An 18,685-nucleotide genomic window follows, 5' to 3' on the forward strand; every position below is an offset into this window, starting at 1 on the left:
ACACTGCAGTAAGATTAACAATYATTTAAGTTAAGTTTTCTGATGATATAAGACCTGTCCATGTCCCGGAAAGTTGGCTGTTGTTTACAACGCCATTCTAGTCACATATAGCATATTGAGCAGCAACTGTCCCGATTTCGGGATTCTGTAGTTAAGGGAAGTTAAGTTAAAGGAAAAGTATTCCAAAAGTAACAAAGTAATCAGATTACATTATTGAATTTGGGTAATCCAATAGTTACATTCCTGATTACAATTTTGGACAGGTAACTGAGTAACTAACAGATTACATTTAGAAATGTATCTGTATCTACTATAATGATAGTTTGTTGCCTTGATAAATCTACCCATACTGTACAAATAAGATGGATATACTTGAAGATATATTATAAATGCATGAAGATAACCATGCATTTCATATATTTTGTATACACAAGAACAAGGTTCAAGTGAAAATGCTAATGCACTGTAGACCAGTACTGATTTTCTGCATGTATCAAATGCTAACATAGTCAAATTAAATGCTAACTTATCAAATGTTAACAGTCATAGCATCAGTGCTAAGCTGGCTCATTACAATACGAGGGCCATGCTCTTGTCTCCGATGGCCCCCAGGTATTTGGCATAGCTGTAGTAGGTGGTCCTGAGGTGGATGTGATCGTGGGTCTCTGCGGTCTCCACCACCTGCTGCCACTGGCCTGATGCCTGGTAGAACTTGTTCAGGGGGTTGAAGCGCCCGCAGCACTTATTACAGCTTCTCTGCATCCTCCTGTGGGGCCATTGGAAGTCTAGTAACACTTAAGATTAGAGGCATTATCCATAGGTAAGAAGTTATTCTGTAATGATGATCTTAAAGACAGTACACATGTAGTGTTTTAGTATGGACAGATATACTACTAATGACATCATTAATTTATAAAGACAAAAGTGGTAAATACTCCATAATAGCATGTACTTACTACACTATACTTTTTACACTATTACAGGGTAATCACATAGGTGATGCTACTGATACAAGTACTAGGTGCCGACAGTATATGTGGTAATGATCAAATTAAACAACCTCTAATTGACCATTATTTTACTCTATGTGCCAGGTATGACAATACCTGGCTAAGGAAATGAATTGAAAATKAGGTGAAGCTACCATTAAATGCTATGATCACCTACTGCTTGGTTGGTTTTCTTACCAGCTTGCCCAGCTGCAGTGTAACGATCTTCGTTGGGAGAAAGAGAGGAGGACCAAAGCGCAGCGTGGTAAGTGTTCATGATGAATATTTAATGGAAYAAACCTGAACACTGAAATACAAAACAATAGTGAACGAACTAAAACCGAAACAGTTCCGTGTGGAACACACAGACACGGAAGACAACCACCCACGAAACCCAGGTGAAAAAAGGCTACCTAAGTATGATTCTCAATCAGAGACAACTAACGACACCTGCCTCTGATTGAGAATCATACMAGGCCAAACGAAAAAACCAACATAGAAAAACGAACATAGATAACCCACCCAACTCACGCCCTGACCACACTAAAACAAAGAAATAACAAAGAACTAAGGTCAGAACGTGACATGCAGGGCCAGTACCGCCACMCTGGCCTCCAGTTTAGGCTCGGTCTCGGCCTCCCGTAGTGCCCGCACTGCCCTGGCATTACCCGTGTTCCCCAGACACACCCGGGCCACATGATGGCGGTTCTTCACACACATCCTCGCCGTGTCCTCCTATTCTGCCTCACTGCAGAGAAAGAGGAGAGACATTTTGTTTGATCATAGACGTTAGAGGGAAACATTTTGTTTGATAAAGTATATTAGGAATAAGATAAGATCAGCAACCATAATGCAATAGAGAATGGAAAACGATTGACTAACATAGCATTGGAAAAAGGAAAACATTGTAAACCACTTCCTTTCTGATTCAAGGTCATTCAGTAAAACGTTGAAAGTATTTGTAATAGTTATTTGATTTCTTGCATATACAGGTCAGCCATTGATTTCTGGCACACTGCCCAGGCTCCACTTTCAACATCGAACCAAATCAACATCTCTAAATCTCTTCTAAACCGCTTTAACACATAAACATTGATTTAAATCACAGACAGCGGTATGAATCTGTGCGTGGGAATCCAGACCCAGAGCTCAGGGCAGGAAGCCAAGCCTTGGATATATGCTCGCCACGGGGGATTAGGCATAGAAGAATGATTGCAGGGAGATCCAACTCAACTCTCTCACAAACACACATGCWTGCACACACACACTTATTCTCTCTCTCGCTCTCTTTCTCATCTACGTCAACCTCAATCCCCCATTCACTCAGCCACCATTCCAGATTCCACACCCATCTGGACCCTATTTGTGTTCCCCCTCCTCCAACTTCTCTCTTTAGCTGATACAGATGTGGGTTTGTTTATTAAAGTTAGGCAACAGGAAATTCCCGGAATCTTTAGGGGCCTTGGTACTCACTGGCGGGGAAAAATGAGGCCAAGCTTGCCTTGCAGAGACCCATGCTATGTAGCACTGCACTTGCAGCCAAAAGCCTGCTCTCTATGGCCACAGCCCCTCAAATCCCCAAGGCTCTATCATTCTCTGAATCCACGTCTCACACAGATCTTTCAGAGCCAAAAAATAACTATAGTAGGTTTGGCGACAAAGAGAGAAAGACAGAGAGAGAGTAGGTAAACAGACAGAGATAGAGAGATAGAGAGGGTTTAGGATAAAAAAAAGGACAGAGGAGAGGGTCCGCCTTTTGCCCCCCTCTGACCGTTTTCCTATCAGGAAACGCATCCTGTTGCTGGTCGGGCTGTGGGGGCCAGTGTGTTTGTCGYTGTCACACACACACAGGCAGAAGAAGAGCTGCAGCATCTGGAACGCCACTTAGGCTCTATGGGCTGTCCTCTCTAAGTGAGTCTCAGGAGCGCACATTCTCACACACAGAGTGAGGGAGGGAGTTGTCTGGTCAAACCTGTTGGAGCCACAGACTGATATCTCCCACCCCGAACCCTTTATTCGAATCATTTTTTGACCGCTGGGACTGAGCTGTACCAGGAGCACCGACTCTTCCCAGAGAGAGAGCAGGAGCACCATCTCTTCCCAGAGAAAGAGAGAGAGCAGGAGCACCACTCTTCCCAGAGCGAGAGAGAGCAGGACTCACCAACTCTTCCCAGAGAGAGAGAGAGCAGGAGCACCAACTCTCTCCCAAGAGAGAGAGCAGGACACCAACTCTCCAGACGAGAGAGAGCAGGATCACCAACTCTTCCCAGAGAGAGAGAGAGCAGGAGCTCAACTCTTCCCAGAGAGAACGACGAGAGAACAGGAGCACCAACTCTTCCCAGAGAGAGAGGGCAGGAGCACCAACTCTTCCCAGAGAGAGAGAGCAGGACACCACCTCTTCCCAAGAGAAGAGAGCAGGAGCACCAACTCTTCCCAGAGAGAGAGAGAGAGCAGGAGCACCAACTCTTCCCAAAGAGAGAGAGAGCAGGAGCAGCAACACTTCCCAGAAAGAGAGATTGAGAGGAGGGACAAAATAATACTACAGCTTGCGCAGTGAGAAATCGCTCTTCCAGCTGACAAAGCCCTTTCTTGGTTAAGCCTCAGTGAGCTGTCAGTGAGCCACTGGCCCTTAGCAACACGATCCAGACGATCTGCTCTGCTGTTCTACTCTGCTTCTCCACTTTCCCACTACCCCTGGTGTAGAGTCTGAAGAAAAAAACACAGAAGAACGAAGAAAGAAACTGAAGGGAAAAAGAGACAGGCGCCTACACAGAGAAGAAAATAACTTGAAACTGCAGAGAACCAACGGTGAGGAGGGCAGCCAGAAGAAATCAGAAGTGGAGAGAAAAGGGGTGATAAAAGTGGAAAAGAGACGGTTGAAGAGAGAATAGCGAGGTTCGAGACCGAGAATCAAGCTGCAGCCAGTCACCAGAGCCAGTGGAATGGACCTCGGTGTCGGTCGGATTAACCCCTGCCTGCCCACTGTGCACTCCGAGGAGGAAGGCTGAACCAACCCACCTCCACCACCAAAAACAAATGAGGATGAACGGAGATGTTCTTTAGCTGAGCTAACAACACGTTCCCTTTTTTCTTCAGCGGTGCGACTGCCTGGGGTTAGCATTAGCAGCTAGCTGACTGGCAGTGGAGGAGGAGGAGAACCGGGGTGCCCCAAGCGCCGCTGGTGTTGCTGCCCAGGAGAGGCAGGGCAGCACGGGAGAGGAAGAGGGGGACGAAGAGAGGGAGGAGGTGGGGGAGGGAGAGGTGGCGGGCGGGCAGCGGTGCATGGCCGTGCAGCGGCTGGTGGCGGTGGCGGTGATGGTGGCCCTGCTGTCCCTGGTACTCAACAACGTGGCAGCTTTCACCCCCAGCTGGGTGCTGCAGGCCCTGGAGGATGGACGCAAGCGCAACGTGGGGCTGTGGAGGATGTGCACTGTCATGACTGGAGGAGAGAGGGACCGGGATGAACCTGGGGCTGGGGGGGGCGGGAGGAGAGGTCAGGGGACTCAGATGCCGTGTGAGGGTCTGGGCTGGGGCTCGGAATACACAGGCTACCAGGAGTCCCGTAGCACCGTCAAATGTAATGTGTGTTTGTGTTTCATGAGTGTGCTTCATTCCAAAACCCATAGTTAAGAGTGCGCCTAATTGATGTGCATGTATGGGTAGGATGGATACTGTAGGCCTTTTGGGCTCCTGAGTGGCGCAGCGGTCTAAGGCACTGCATCTCAGTGTTAGAGGCGTCACTACAGACCCTGGATCGATTCCAGGCTGTGCACAATTGGCCAGGCGTCGTACAGGTTAGGGTTTGGCCGGGGTAGGCCTTCATTGTAAATAAGAATTTGTTCTTAACTGACTTGCTTAGTTAAATAAAGGTTAAATTAAATAAATAAATAGCAAAATAAGAGGCAGCATGATCCAGACCCCCAGGCCAGCTGCATAACAAGCAGCGGCAGTCCAGGGGACCTCATTCAGTGATAACAAATAGCAATAATAATAACAAACAAAAATAACTGTCAGAAATCATAGGGCATTAGTCTACAAATGCAAAAACAATGTTGATTTGCAGTGAATACATCAGTTCATTAAGCCCTTGATAAAGGCTACACACAAAGATGCATCATTGTAATGACATTGATCAGCTCAGCTCATGAGTGGTTTTTTGATATGACACATTGGACTCTGATATCAACAGGTGTCATCACATGATTTTGCCCTAATGTCTCTGGTTTAGTTTGAGATAATAACTTGTCATATTCATAATTTCTCCCTCCAGTGCAGTTTGACATGATGCGAGCGTGTAACCTGATGGCCACAGTGGCGTTGACGGCCGGTCAGCTGATCTTCCTGCTGGGCCTGATGGAGCTGCCCTTTGTCACCCAGGACTCCCAGTGGTGGGAGGAGGCCATCGCCGCACTCTTCCAGTTGGCCAGTGAGTACTATACATCCACACCAATATGTTGAATACACTGCACAACATGACATATAGCCTAGCCTAAAGTCAGCAACCTCTGGTCCGCGGACCGGCACTGGTCCCTAGAATGAGGTTTACCGGTCCTTGAGATCGTTAGGTGTACCTGATTATTATAATTTTTTTCTCAAGTGATAGTTTTTAATTTCGGCAGTCCTCCAAAAAGGGAAGGAAGGGTAATAGCTTGCCAGTCATTGGCACAAAAAAATGGTTGAGAAACAGTAACACTGGCCTACACCGTGACTCTGACATGATGTGGCAGTCCCAGTAGAGTGGAAACCAGACACCTACAAGCCTGGACATAACCACTGCAGCGGGTCAAGCACAGAGTTGAATTCGATGTGAAATTTGATAAAAATATACATGCCATGGACATTTTTGTTCCATTTTTCCAAAACACTAATGAGTGTGGAGGCCAGCAGACACCTAAACATAAGTGAGAGACAACAACACTAAAAAACACCTATTACACGTGTCTGACTTTTGATTTCAACTTTGAAATGTTCAATAGAGTCACTTGAGGCTTTTCTGAGCATTCCTCAGATCTAAAAATGGTCACAGTGTGTTGCTGCAAAGAAACATAAAAGTCCCTTGTTGTTCCCCAGTAGAGCACAAAAGAGGAACCCTTGGAGCTTAGAGGATTGGCTTGAGGACAAAATGCATAAATAAATCCAGAGCAACCAAACAAAACAATCTGGGGGGTGACTAGGAAACAGAAAAGGGAAAAAAAAGACTAGAATCAGCCCTTATCGTTCCAAGAAGGAATTTTCTTGGAAAGTCAATTAAAGACGATAACAACCAGGAATAGCAATGGGAAGAAAGAGAGGAGGTGGGCGGTAAGGGCAAATCAAGACCCCTCTCCTTCATCCATCCCAGGGGGTTGTGCGGCAGTGTGGGCATGGCCTTGTCCCAGTGCCCCTTTTGAGGAAGTGTGACGTTGTCACATTTTGTTGAGCTTGTTGTTTAGGGATGTCAGCCCCGGGTAGTATTGTGGCACAGCAGGCGCAGCATCCAAGGGTCTGATGGCTAAATATAGCAGGCCGTCAGTCTGGGCTGGTGGGCCGGCCGGAGTTCCAGCGAGCCAGGGAGCGACTGTCGGGCGCCAGGATATCCCTGTTCAGGACGAGGAAATGCCTGCGACTACCTGTTATGCAAACCCCGAGCAGAGGAGGAAACAGGGGGAGAGCAGACACGAAAGACAGTTCGACAGGGACTGACTGTGTTCTGGAAGTGAGGGTGTGTGTGTATATGTGTGTGCGCGTTCGTGTGTGTGTGTTGGGTTAGTTGGTAGATTAATGCTGTAGGGTGGGGACAGCCGCTGTCCAGATAATCTTGGCCTAGCTTTTATGCCTGTTTACAGAATGTTCAGGAACAGGGGCAAATACAGGGTCCCCTCTCGATGCTAGCTTCTTCGGCAGGCATCGCCGGGACTTTTATCTGAAGGTCTTAGATGGGACCCACCCAAATAATCACTGATTCCCTTCCAAAAGAACCCACTGAGACAAACTATTGTTTGGCATGCTATAAAGTGTCTCTCGTGGTAAAGGGATAATGCACCCCCAAAATAAAAATCATGAAACTCCTGTCATTTTGGTGAAACCCTATGTTCTATCTGTGGGTAAAATACAAATTTCCCCCATGATTTAACTTCGATATGGTCCGTCTGTGAAATTAGTAAATTGTGTATCATAGCTAGAGTGCATTCGGAAAGTATTCAGACCCCTTGCCTTTCCACATTTTGTTACGTTACAGACTTATTTTAAAATGAATTAATTTGTTTTTCCCCCTCATCAATCTACACACGATACCCCATAATGACAAAGTCAAAACATGTTTTTAGAAATGGTTGGAAAAATGGCAAAAAACGATTACAGCCTTGAGTCTTCTTGGGTATGACGCTACAAGCCTGGCACACGTATTTGGGGAGTTTCTCTCATTCTTCTCTGCAGATCCTCTCAAGCTGTCAGGTTGGATGGGGAGCGTCGCTGCACAGCTATTTTCAGGTCTCCCCAGAGACGTTCGATCGGGTTCAAGTCCGGGCTCTGGCTGGGCCAATCAAGGACATTCAGAGACTTGTCCCGAAGCCACTCCTGCGTTGTCTTGGCTGTGTGCTTCGGGTCATTGTCCTGTTGGAAGGTGAACATTCTGAGTGCTCTTGAGGAGGTGTTCATCAAGGATCTCTCTGTACTTTTCTCCATTAATCTTTCCCTCGATCCTGACTAGTTTCCCAGTCCCGGCCACTGGCATTCAGGCCAATCTTGGTTTCATCAGACCAGAGAATCTTGTTTCTCATGGTCTGAGAGCCATGTGGGCTGTCATGCCTTTTACTGAGGAGTGGCTTCTGTCTGGCCACTCAACCATAAAGGCCTGATTGGTGGAGTGCTGCAGAGATGGTTGTCCTTCTGGAAAGTTCTCCCACCTCCACAGAGGAACTCTGGAGCTCTATCAGAGTGACCATCAGGTTCTTGGTCACCTCCCTGACCAAGGTCCTTCTCCCCTGATTGCTCAGTTTGGGCAGGCGCCCAGCTCTAGGAAGAGTCTTAATGGTTCCAAACTTCTTCCATTTAAAATTGATGGAGGCCACTGTCCTCCTGGGGACCTTCAACACATTTTTTGGGTACCCTTCTGTGCCTCGACACAATCCTGTCTCGGAGCTCTACAGAAAATCCCTTCTACCTCATGGCTTGGTTTTTGCTTTGACATGCACTGTCAACTGTGGGACCTCATATAGACAGGTGTGTGTCTTTCCAAATCATGTCCAATCAATTGAATTTACCACAGGTGGACTCCAATCAAGTTGTAGAAACATCTCAAGGATGATCAATGGAAACTAGATGCACCTGAGCTCTATTTTGAGTCTAATAGCAAATGGTCTGAATACTAACGTAAAKAAGGTATGTTTTTTGTTTGTTTWAWWAWTTKSMAAAAAAWWWWWWRRAAAAMCYKKTTTTKSYTTKKYMWTWWYKGKWWTKKKGGKWRRWTWAAWKRRGRWTTTTTTAAAATATGTAATACMTTTTAGAATAAGGCTGTAATGTAACAAAATGTGAAAAAAGGGAAGTGGTCTGAATACTTTCCGAATGCACTGTACATGTTTCTTGTCACTGGAGATAGGGGATAACACACTATCACATTTGATAACGCTATTAAAACAATTACCTGCACTCCAAATCAGCCAATAGATGGTATAGGCATTCTTGTCTAGAACACATCCATCCGATCATATCGTTATGAAAAAGTATATACTTTGCTTAGACGTGCCCAATCTAAACAGTGTACCAAATTATTCAACCCAATTTCTCCTTCAAGTATCATCTCGCAATGCGCCCTGTGTGTCTGTGGGAAATGTTTGTTGTTGCCATAGCAACATACTCTGCACTAGTGTTTTTTAACACCGTTAATCATAGGAATTAGGTGTTTGGGGTGGATTATCCCTTTAATACAATGGCAGATTAATTAGGTATGGATATCTATGGCGGTCGTTGGAAGCTGTTTTCAAAAACAGGCCGTCTATTATAAACGCCCTCACACATGTTGACATTAGTAAGAATAGTGACACGACTAATGAGCCAGACAGACACATACACACCTACTTCCACCAGCTAAAAATACATGCTGCTGGAAAAATGGCATCTTCCTTTGTACTCAAATGCCACTATCTGAAGACTTCACCATATTTGATCAACAAGACTGAGCAAAACAATAGATGACTTGCGATGACCCTTGGTGAGGACTTCATAGCAGAAGAGATAACAATGGTTACTAGGTATCAGTGTTCCCAAGGCTACTCATTGCCTTATTATACACTGAGTATCCAAAACATTAAGAGCACCTGCTCTTTCCATGACATAGACTGACCAGGTGAATGCTATGATCCCTTATTGATGTCACTTGTTAAATCCACTTCAATCAGTGTAGATAAAGGGGAGAAGACAGGTTAAATAAGGATTTTTAAGCCTTGAGACAATTGAGACATGGATTGTGTATGTGTGCCATTCAGAGGGTGAATGGGCAAGGCAAMAGATTTAAGTGCCTTTGAACGGGGTATGGTAGTAGATGCCAGGCGCACCGGTTTGTGTCAAGAACTGCAACGCTTCATGCTCAACAGTTTTCCGTGTGTATAAAGAATCGTCCACCAACCAAAGGTGGGAGGCATTGGAGTCAACATGGGCCAGCATCCCTGTGGAACACTTTCGACCCCTTGTTGAGTCCATGCCCCGACGAATTGAGGCTGTTCTGATGACAAAGGTGGGGGGGATCCTGGATGCTGATTGGTTGATAAACGTTAGTTATTTTCAAGAATCCTGGGGTAATGCCTGATAACTTTACATTTGAATAATCAATGCACATACACTGTCCCGCAGCCCAGCCAGGCAATTCATGAACGTAATCTCCACTGGAAGAAAATCGAGACATTATTTACAATATGTTTAAAACCAGCAAGCTCAGTGATTTCCCAGCATTCCCAATGCCTTYACTTAATCTAGGCTCAAGTGTAAAAGGCCTTCATTTCCTGAGTTCGGTTCAGTTTAGTATACCTCCACCACTCAGCAATTCATCCCTCGTTCCTCTCCTCCCCCACTGAGAATTGGCCTGTCTCTCTCTCTGCTGTGAATGGGAGTTATTTTTACCAGCAGCCAGTCTTTCTCGGGAAAGAATGCTCTGTTTGCGTTTTCAGATGAGCCAAAAACCTCAGCTATCACATGCAGACAGTGGGATAACAATATCCAATTCCATTCAGTGATATCTCAACACTGCTATCGGCAGAAGGTCTGAGCCTTGGCTGAGTATAACACCGGCCCGTTTTCACCCCTTGAGACTGATATGCTCAGGAATGTGTGACGGAATGGAGAGAGTCAAGATCAGAGGGTCAAAGGTGAAGGGTTAGAGATTCATGTGCGTTTAAGATTCAGGTTTAAACTCTGTTGCACTTAAGCCGGGGGGGTTACAGCTGGCACCATGCCCAAACTGTGGCCTTGGCAGTTGTGTCTCCCCTACACAACGGGGCATTGGCACAACTAAAACAAAATATACCAGGGGAAAATGTGCTTCTTTCTGGAGGGATAGAAAAGCAAGTCAAAAGCGATAGGCGGTGTCAAAGGAAAGCCCCAAAAATGGTCAAAGACTCCAGTCACCCAAGTCATAGACGGTTTTCTCTGCTACCGCACGGCAAGAGGCACTGGAGCACCAAGTTTAGGACCAAAAGGCTCCTTAACAGCTTCTACCCACAAGCTACAAGACTGCTGAACAATTAATCAAATGGCCACCGGATTATTTACATTGACATCCCCCCCATTTGTTTTTTTTACACTGCTGCTACTCGCTGTTTATTATCTATGCACAGTCACTTCACCCCTACCTCCATATACAAATTACCTCAACAAACCTGTAACGGTACCCCCTGTATATAGCCTCGTTATGGTTATTTTATTGTGTTACTTTTGAATATTTTTTACTTTGTGTATTTGGTAAATATTTTCTTAACTCTTTCTTGAACTGCACTGTTGGTTAAGGGCTTGTAAGTAAGCATTTCACGGTAAGGTCTACACATGTATTCGGCGCAGATGACAAATAAAGTTTGATTAGATTTTGATTTGATATCAATTGGAGATCAATTGTAAGTAATCAGTAAGGTAGTGAATTTCCAGGACATTGACTAAGTATGATAAGATAATAAGTGGTTCAGTCAATCAGGGCTCTATTGTGCGACCATTTTACTTGCACTTGTGGCTACATATTTTGCTRTGCGACCTGGAATTAGAAATTAGGAGCACCAGTGCGCCTAGAAAAATTCAAGATTCTAGCTTTATTACATCAAATATTTTTCCTTGTGCTCAAATATTTCTGGGTGCGGCAAAATGGTTCAACTTAGGCGCACACGGTACTCCTTCTAAAAAAAGTTCAAGGTAGTGTTCTGTCAGTGTCTTTCGGACTGCCTGATAGATATTGTCAAACGTCCCAATAGAGGGGGGAGGGGGGGGGGGGAGGAAGGAAGGATGGAAAGAGGAAGAAGAGGAAGGAAGCCAGAGAGATTAGACTGTGCCAAAAAAAAAAGCGGTTCACACAGCCCACCCAGCCTGGAGCCCCAGCACTGGGGAAGTGAGGGGCTTTATGGTTTCTTAGAAAAGGAGTCAGGGAGACACACACAGACGGACAAACACTTGCACTCAAATGCAGACACACCTTCACATAAGACACATACACACACTCATAAGTCACACAGGCATATATACAATTACCTACTGACATCCTCTCATAAACAAAGACCGGCTTACGAATCGGAATGACCCATAGAGAGAGAGAGCCAATTACACAACACTTCAACGCTAGTCCAGCACTGGCACTGGCGTTCTGACCTGCCACAGGAAACTGACTGATTCAAATCCTAATGGGCCATCATCCCATTTTCCAGCAATTATTTTTGGTGCCTTTATTTATACCAACTCTTGATTGGACATGCTCCCAGATGAGTGTTATTGATGAACTATTGACTGGCTCCTGGCATTACTTAAATCCATGAAATGCACTTCCTCTTTGAGATCTAGGTTAGTGGTCAATCCATTGTGGYTGATGGTTAATTTCAGTTACAAATGTTGTCATACTTTGTGGGAGAACAGGGTTGGTTGGGAGGAGAGGGGTAATAACCCCCGGGGTTATTTCACCAATTCATATCCAAACCTTAACAGTGTGATGGTGACCAAAAAAAGGCAAAAACAGAGAGCTAAAGTTTCTTGATGAACACTGAAATAGTTGACTCTTGTTGAGAATAGTATTCTCTCTTTTGTGATCTTCCTAACCTGGATCATAGTGGCGTAGGCTACAACAATGTGTTTTAAGATTAAATCAATAAGGAATTAAAATGTCCTTAAAACTTATTTGCATAGCTTTTGTGAGAAGTATGACATTTCCTTGTGTTTCCTTTGATGCTGAAATCTCAGAAGCCCTCCCAGAGAAAAAAAACCATAGATTGTTATTGCTCTTTTAAGTTGTGATGAAATGACTGATATACTGTCAATGCTGACTAGAATGAATCGTGAAGATTTTAGAAGAGTTAGCAACAGTGAGATTAGATTTTCCATCCCCTCTCCATTAACGTCACTGTTAAAGAAATTCAATTAATAAATACACATAGGCACTTGAAGAGCTACAGTATTTGTTTTAAATGACTCAGGTCTCATTGAATTAACCCTTCCCTGTCTCTCCCTCCCCAGGTTTTGTGCTGGTAATCGGCTTGGTGACGTTCTACCGGATCGGCCCGTACACGCACCTGTCCTACTCGTGCTACGTGGACATCGCCGCCTGCCTATTGGCCACTCTGGCCGCCGCCATGCTCATCTGGAACATCCTGCATCGCCGCGACGACTGCCTCACGCCCCGTGTCATTGTTATCAGCCGCTCGCTGGCGTCGAACTTCCACCCACGCCTCGACAACGACTAYGTGGAGTCGCCCTGCTGAGCACCCCTGAGCCCTGACCTCCATTCGTCAATAAGGACTACCTAACATGCTGAAGAACAGACAATGTTCTGACTGTCTCCTCATATTCTTATCCGAACAGGTGCCTCAATGAATGACTCTATAGAAGACACTTGTTTTGACGTGACTCTACCGGTGCTGGACAAACATACTTAAACGGTCGTACAGTTTTACATCTTCTCACGTGATGGCTATCATCTACACTGACTCATGGACTCAAATGCTGCCCTGGACTGAGTAATGCTCCTTGCTGCAAGGATAGTTTCTCCATAAAACCTCCATCTAAAATTCTGAATGAAAAGTCAGTGTTAAAAACCATAAGCTGTAGTGAATGTATCATTTTAGTAGACATGCTGTAAGCCAATTACTCAAAGGTGTGCTTGAAGGTTTGTTTGACCTGGAATTTGTAGAGAGAGAATTTGTATTTCCTCGGCAACACCCCCTGAAAACACCCTGGAAGAGATCAAGCTGGGTCTTGACATGTTTTGTTCTATGTGTACTTATGTAATAACATATATTTCCTGCATATTGTTTATCTTATTCTTAATATTAAAAGTGATTTAGGTTACAACTCTCTAGTTAGCATCGACTTGAAAATGAGTTAACCCCATCCAATACATTCAAAGTATACTTAAAAACTGTCGATTAGGTACCATCTTTCTACCTTCATCTTGAGAACACAGTGTTGTCAAGTGAAGTGTACGCACATTAATTCATTCTATCCAAACCACCAAAGGGTGTTTAATGGCAATTTGACAACACATTTTGCTCAGATCCTCAGACCTCAGGACATTCATTCATATTATGTACAGTCATTGATGATTTCAGATTGGCCCAACAGACACAGTAAATACCATAAACATTTGAGCTCATTTGGTAAGGACACTTTCCTTTTGATAATCTGCTCACTTGTGGTACATGTACTTAAATTAGTGGTATACAGTTGTATTAAAATCATATTGCTGCAAAGAAATCAGCCGTTTGTGGAGTAGTCACTTTCAAACCAAACAGTGAGTATGCATGAAAATAATAATAAATAAGACAAATGCAATAATGTCTAGTGTTGTCTTTTTAAATTACTGTTCTATTGTGTAGGATGTCCATGATTCTTATAAATTCTGGTATTTGTGGCAAGACAAAATATTGGCAACACAAAGCAAAAAACCCATGCAAAACTTCACAAACCATAATTTAGAGTAGATTTAGAGTATACAATTTAGAGTGAAGTTTCATTGTAGTTGGTGTTAGATTGGCTTTGATGTGACGGAAGGAAAGACATGAATTGCAGTGTAAGTCATCAGCTGACCCTAACTTAAGTCTCCTAACCCCAGCTTTTTATCAAAATTCCATTTTGCTTAGTGTTGCCAACTATCCATGACGATAGATCATTTTGGTCAAGGAATCCAATTCGGAGTAGTTTTGGTTCAATTGGTTAGTTTTGGTTCAAACACTTGCTGCCCACCCCCTGGCTTCACTGCCCTGGATTTGGTCACTATGGCTGCCCTTGCCATAGTTATACCCTGCATGACTCGCATACGACCAACAGCATTTGCTACCCCAGAGGGTTCTTCTAGGGCTGGCCCTGGAATGGATGACCGCTTTGTCATGATTCTGTACATGCACCTGAGGATCTGCACCCAGGTAAGAAGACATGATACCTAAGACTGAAGTTTGATTCTGATGCATTGTCTTAATTTAATAATATAACTACTGCAATACGTCTCTCACATCTCACTGGAGGGGAAGAACTGACAACCTGCCCAAGCTGGAAAACGTTTTCCTGGCTAAGGAGGAAAGACTGGACCAATGCACTGGCTTACTAACAAACATCATTGATAAGGCAGAGGAGCTGCGGCCCAAGGGGGACGAGGTGTTTGACCGAGCCCAGAAGCTGCAGGCCACCTGGAGAGTCTGTGCTGGAAGGTGGAGCACACAGAGGAGGTGGAGGAAGAGGCACACAGGGGCTCGTCCAGTGGTACCACGAGCAGTATGGCAGCCTGGAGGATGAGGAGGTGCAGGTGCTTGGAGGAGATGAAGGAGCAGAAGGAGGTGGTCTTGGAAGAGGCGACCAAAGAGGAGAAGGATGACTGAGTAGGTGAAGCAGAGAAGAGCATAGAAGAGACGGGGAAGTGCCCCAATATTCCTTTGCCATTGATTGTTTTCAATAAATAAATATTTAGTGTAACTAAAAGTATACAGGCCGCCTGTCATTTTTCGTGGTGGTTTTCTTCAAACATATACTTTTTATTAAATTCTATGAGRGAGGGTAATGGTTAGAAAATACTTAAAGTTACTGGATTATCTTAAAAAACTGTGGCAAGAGTCTAAAAACTCAAATGCATTAGGGCTTACGGATGAAAGATGAACACAATACATTACAGTTGTAAAAGTAATTTGCCTATGGTACACAGTGGTCCTCTTGATCTACACCCAAGTGTTTCCTATAGCTAATCTAGAGAAAAGGCTCCATATTGTATCAGGCAATACTGAGACAGTTGACCCTAAATTAAGCTTATAGTGAAGGGTAAAGTGCTTTGAAGGAGTCACGCATCTACAAATAATTATATGAAGTAGCCTATACGTTAACTATATTTATAGGCTAACTCACAATCACAGATAAGCATTGTCAAAATACCAAGACATATTGTGTGACCTATTAAATAGGGTTAGACTAGTGTACATTTTTTCTCATAAAGTTATAGCTTTGCCTAAGAGATACAGTACAAAACTTGTGACTTCACTACAACAATCACTGTACTGGTGACCATTGCCATAATCAGTCTAGCTGTACTTCTGGAGACTTCTTTAAGTGTTTTTTCTGACTCGGTAATGGAAAAAATGCATTACCCCTGTAAATAGATGGACGATGGCAATGGAAATTTAGTAAATGAAAGCTTGTAGCGATAACCCTGTAGCGTATCACATGGAGTCAAGGACAACATGAATGACAGGAAATAGCACTAAAGTTCTGGACTGAGGAGAGACATTCCACACTGTAGCTGACATACTGTATCAGACATACTGCGGCAGTATGACATACTACTTCAGTATGTCTCAGAGAGAGAGGCAGTCTTCAAGGGGGTCTTCAACCTTTTCTTGTCCAGGGACCACTGCCCAGACAAACCCAGCGACCCAGGGACCCCCATCATACACTGAGTGTACATAACATTAGGAACACCTGCTCTTTCCATGACAGACTGACCAGGTAAATCCAGGTGAATGCTATAATCCCTTATTGATGGTAGTAGGTGCCAGGCACACCGGTTTGAGAGTGTCAAGAACTGCAACACTGCTGGGTTTTTCACGCTCAACAGTTTCTCGTGTGTATAAAGAATGGTCCACAACCCAAAAGAMATCRAGACAACTTGACACAACTGTGGGAAGCATTGGAGTCAACATGGGCCAGCATTCCCGTGGAACACGTTCAACACCTTGTAGGATCCATTCCCCGACGAATTGAGGCTGTTCTGAGGGTCAAAGAGGTGCAACTCAATATTTGGAAGGTGATCCTATTGTTTTTTACACTCAGTGCACGTTAATAAAACATACATTTTTTCACATGCCTTGTCTTATCATCAGGTGAATGGCAAGAAGAAGTAATCAACATTTGAAAATGAATAGATATGGTCGATAGTTTATTATACTTTTTACCTCCCCACATTATAATTAAGAGAGTAAACTCTAACATAGCCTATTCGATAGAAAGGTAACTCCAAACACCTTTTCGATAATAGCAGCCGTTTATTTGGTTAAACAAAGGCTAGCCAGGTATTGGTAAAAATGTTTYATGTATTACGTCAAGAAAGCTTACCAGCAGCCAGCGGCACTCAAGGGTGCTTTTTCAAAGCCTATGGCCGCGTTCCTCTGCCCAAGCGTTGCTGGCGCATGTCAAATCTTGATATTTTAGCTAATCACATCATGTTATAGCAATCTGATGCCTGACGGCACAGTTGATTATGTGGCACGAAACCAATGGTTGATGCATGCAACGTCTGAGCATGGGAATGCGACCACTGTCAGATACACCAGTAAGTAAATAGCTTCAATGAGTAAACTTAGATTTAAAAAAAAAAAAAATGATAAAAAAACAACCTATGGAACAGTGGGGTGTAACGATTTTCTTCCTGTGGTGAAGGTGAGGACCAAAATGCAGCGCGGCTAGTGTTCAACATATTTAATAAACAAAGAGACGAATACGTGAACACTATACAAAATACAAAATAACAAATGTGAAAACCGAGACAGACCTATCTGGTGCAGAACACAAACACAGAGACAGGAAACAATCACCCACAAAATCCCAACACAAAACAAGCCTCCTATATATGATTCTAAATCAGGGACAACAATTGACAGCTGCCTCTGATTGAGAACCATATTAGGCTGGACACAGAAACAGACAAACTAGACACACAACATAGAATTCCCACCCAGCTCACGTCCTGACCAACACTAAACAAGCAAAACACATAAGAACTCTGGTCAGGACGTTACATGGGGACTGTGAAGCAACACAAACATAGACACAGGCACAGACACATGCACACACACACACACACACGATAACATACGCACTATACACATACACATGGATTCTGTATATATGTGGTAGTGGTGGAGTGGGGTCCTGAGGGCACACAGTCTGTGAATGTATTGTAATGTTTTTAATATTGTAYAAACTGCCTTAATTTCGCTGGACACCAGGAAGAGTAGCTGCTGCCTTGTTAGCAGCTAATGGGGATCSATAATAAATGCAAATACAAATTAGTGTCATTTGCTCAATATTAGGAGTTGTGAAATAAAGTTGACATCATTACAAAGATGTTCTCCTATTTTCTACTGTAGGTATGTCATTCAAAATGTGTCTATTATGTTGTTGCTAGCGATATTCATAAAAACGTTGAAATTAAAAATATATTTTTCCATTTATTTTATTTTCGTATTATCATATTTTCATGGCCCCCCTGCAGTACGTCCGCAGACCCCCGCTTGAAAACCCCTGAGTTATATGAGTTTAGACTATGAATGACCGACCTATTAAGTTGAGGTATAGCTAATCTTATTAGGTATGCAAATGTTGGTCAACTAACCAACCTGCTTTAACTGGTTAACAAACGGTTAAATTCGTTCCAAACAGTAAAAGTATGTGACCAACAGAAAATACTTACTGTGCATGGAACGAGCGGACATTTTTCATTAAGAGCTTAAAAAACATGTGACAATAGCAAGCCTCTCGTATTATTGAACATGCAACTACTGTAATGAATTTGTGGGAAAGCACTGTTCTAAATAAGTACCTTACGCAAGCCATTTCATGTGACAGAGATGAACATCTCCGTCAGAAACTTAGAAAGAGGGAAAATGTACATTTGAAGCAACTAGGATGAGTTGTTAATATGACTAGGATTGTGCCTTTGGTTTCTGGACAACAAAAGAAAGCTAGCTTAGCTGTTGTTGTTAGCTGCTTTGTGCTGCTCCTGTTTTATGACTGATGAGATTTGTAAAATTCTGACAGAAATTGAATACCATTAAATTATGCAAATCAACCTACAGACTGATTAGCATGACATGTCAAATGTATTTTCTGTGGCTAATCGACTAACGGTTAACCCTTAATAACATCTCTAAATCTTATCAACTTAAAATGTTCATTAGAGTTACATAAAATATCCCATTAGCTGATCGTTTTATGCGCTGCTGTAAGGCTCAATTTGCATTTAGACTAGGATTAGAGTTGGTAGTATCAAACAATATAGGTTA

General features: G+C 43.6%; 1 protein-coding gene, 1 long non-coding RNA gene and 1 pseudogene across 2 annotated transcripts; 1 reads left to right on the forward strand and 2 right to left on the reverse strand.

The window, feature by feature from the left end:
* Nucleotides 1–570: 570 nt before the first annotated feature.
* Nucleotides 571–18,685, reverse strand: part of LOC139029009 (intraflagellar transport protein 140 homolog) — a 40,822-nt pseudogene continuing 22,707 nt past the window's right edge.
* Nucleotides 3,042–3,492, reverse strand: LOC139029068 (uncharacterized). Its single transcript, XR_011481338.1, has 4 exons — nt 3,418–3,492; nt 3,220–3,284; nt 3,151–3,189; nt 3,042–3,118 (listed from the first exon to the last, which is right to left on the reverse strand). It is a non-coding gene; the product is annotated as an uncharacterized lncRNA (long non-coding RNA).
* On the forward strand, nt 3,233–15,119 carry LOC111976799 (transmembrane protein 204). Its single transcript, XM_024005929.3, has 3 exons — nt 3,233–4,566; nt 5,260–5,415; nt 12,663–15,119. Exons 1-3 carry the CDS (start codon nt 4,272–4,274, stop codon nt 12,905–12,907), a joined length of 696 nt encoding a protein of 231 aa, XP_023861697.1. The 5' UTR covers nt 3,233–4,271; the 3' UTR covers nt 12,908–15,119.

Source organism: Salvelinus sp. IW2-2015, linkage group LG17, assembly GCF_002910315.2.
Source record: "Salvelinus sp. IW2-2015 linkage group LG17, ASM291031v2, whole genome shotgun sequence".
In the NCBI taxonomy this organism is placed as follows: domain Eukaryota; kingdom Metazoa; phylum Chordata; class Actinopteri; order Salmoniformes; family Salmonidae; genus Salvelinus; species Salvelinus sp. IW2-2015.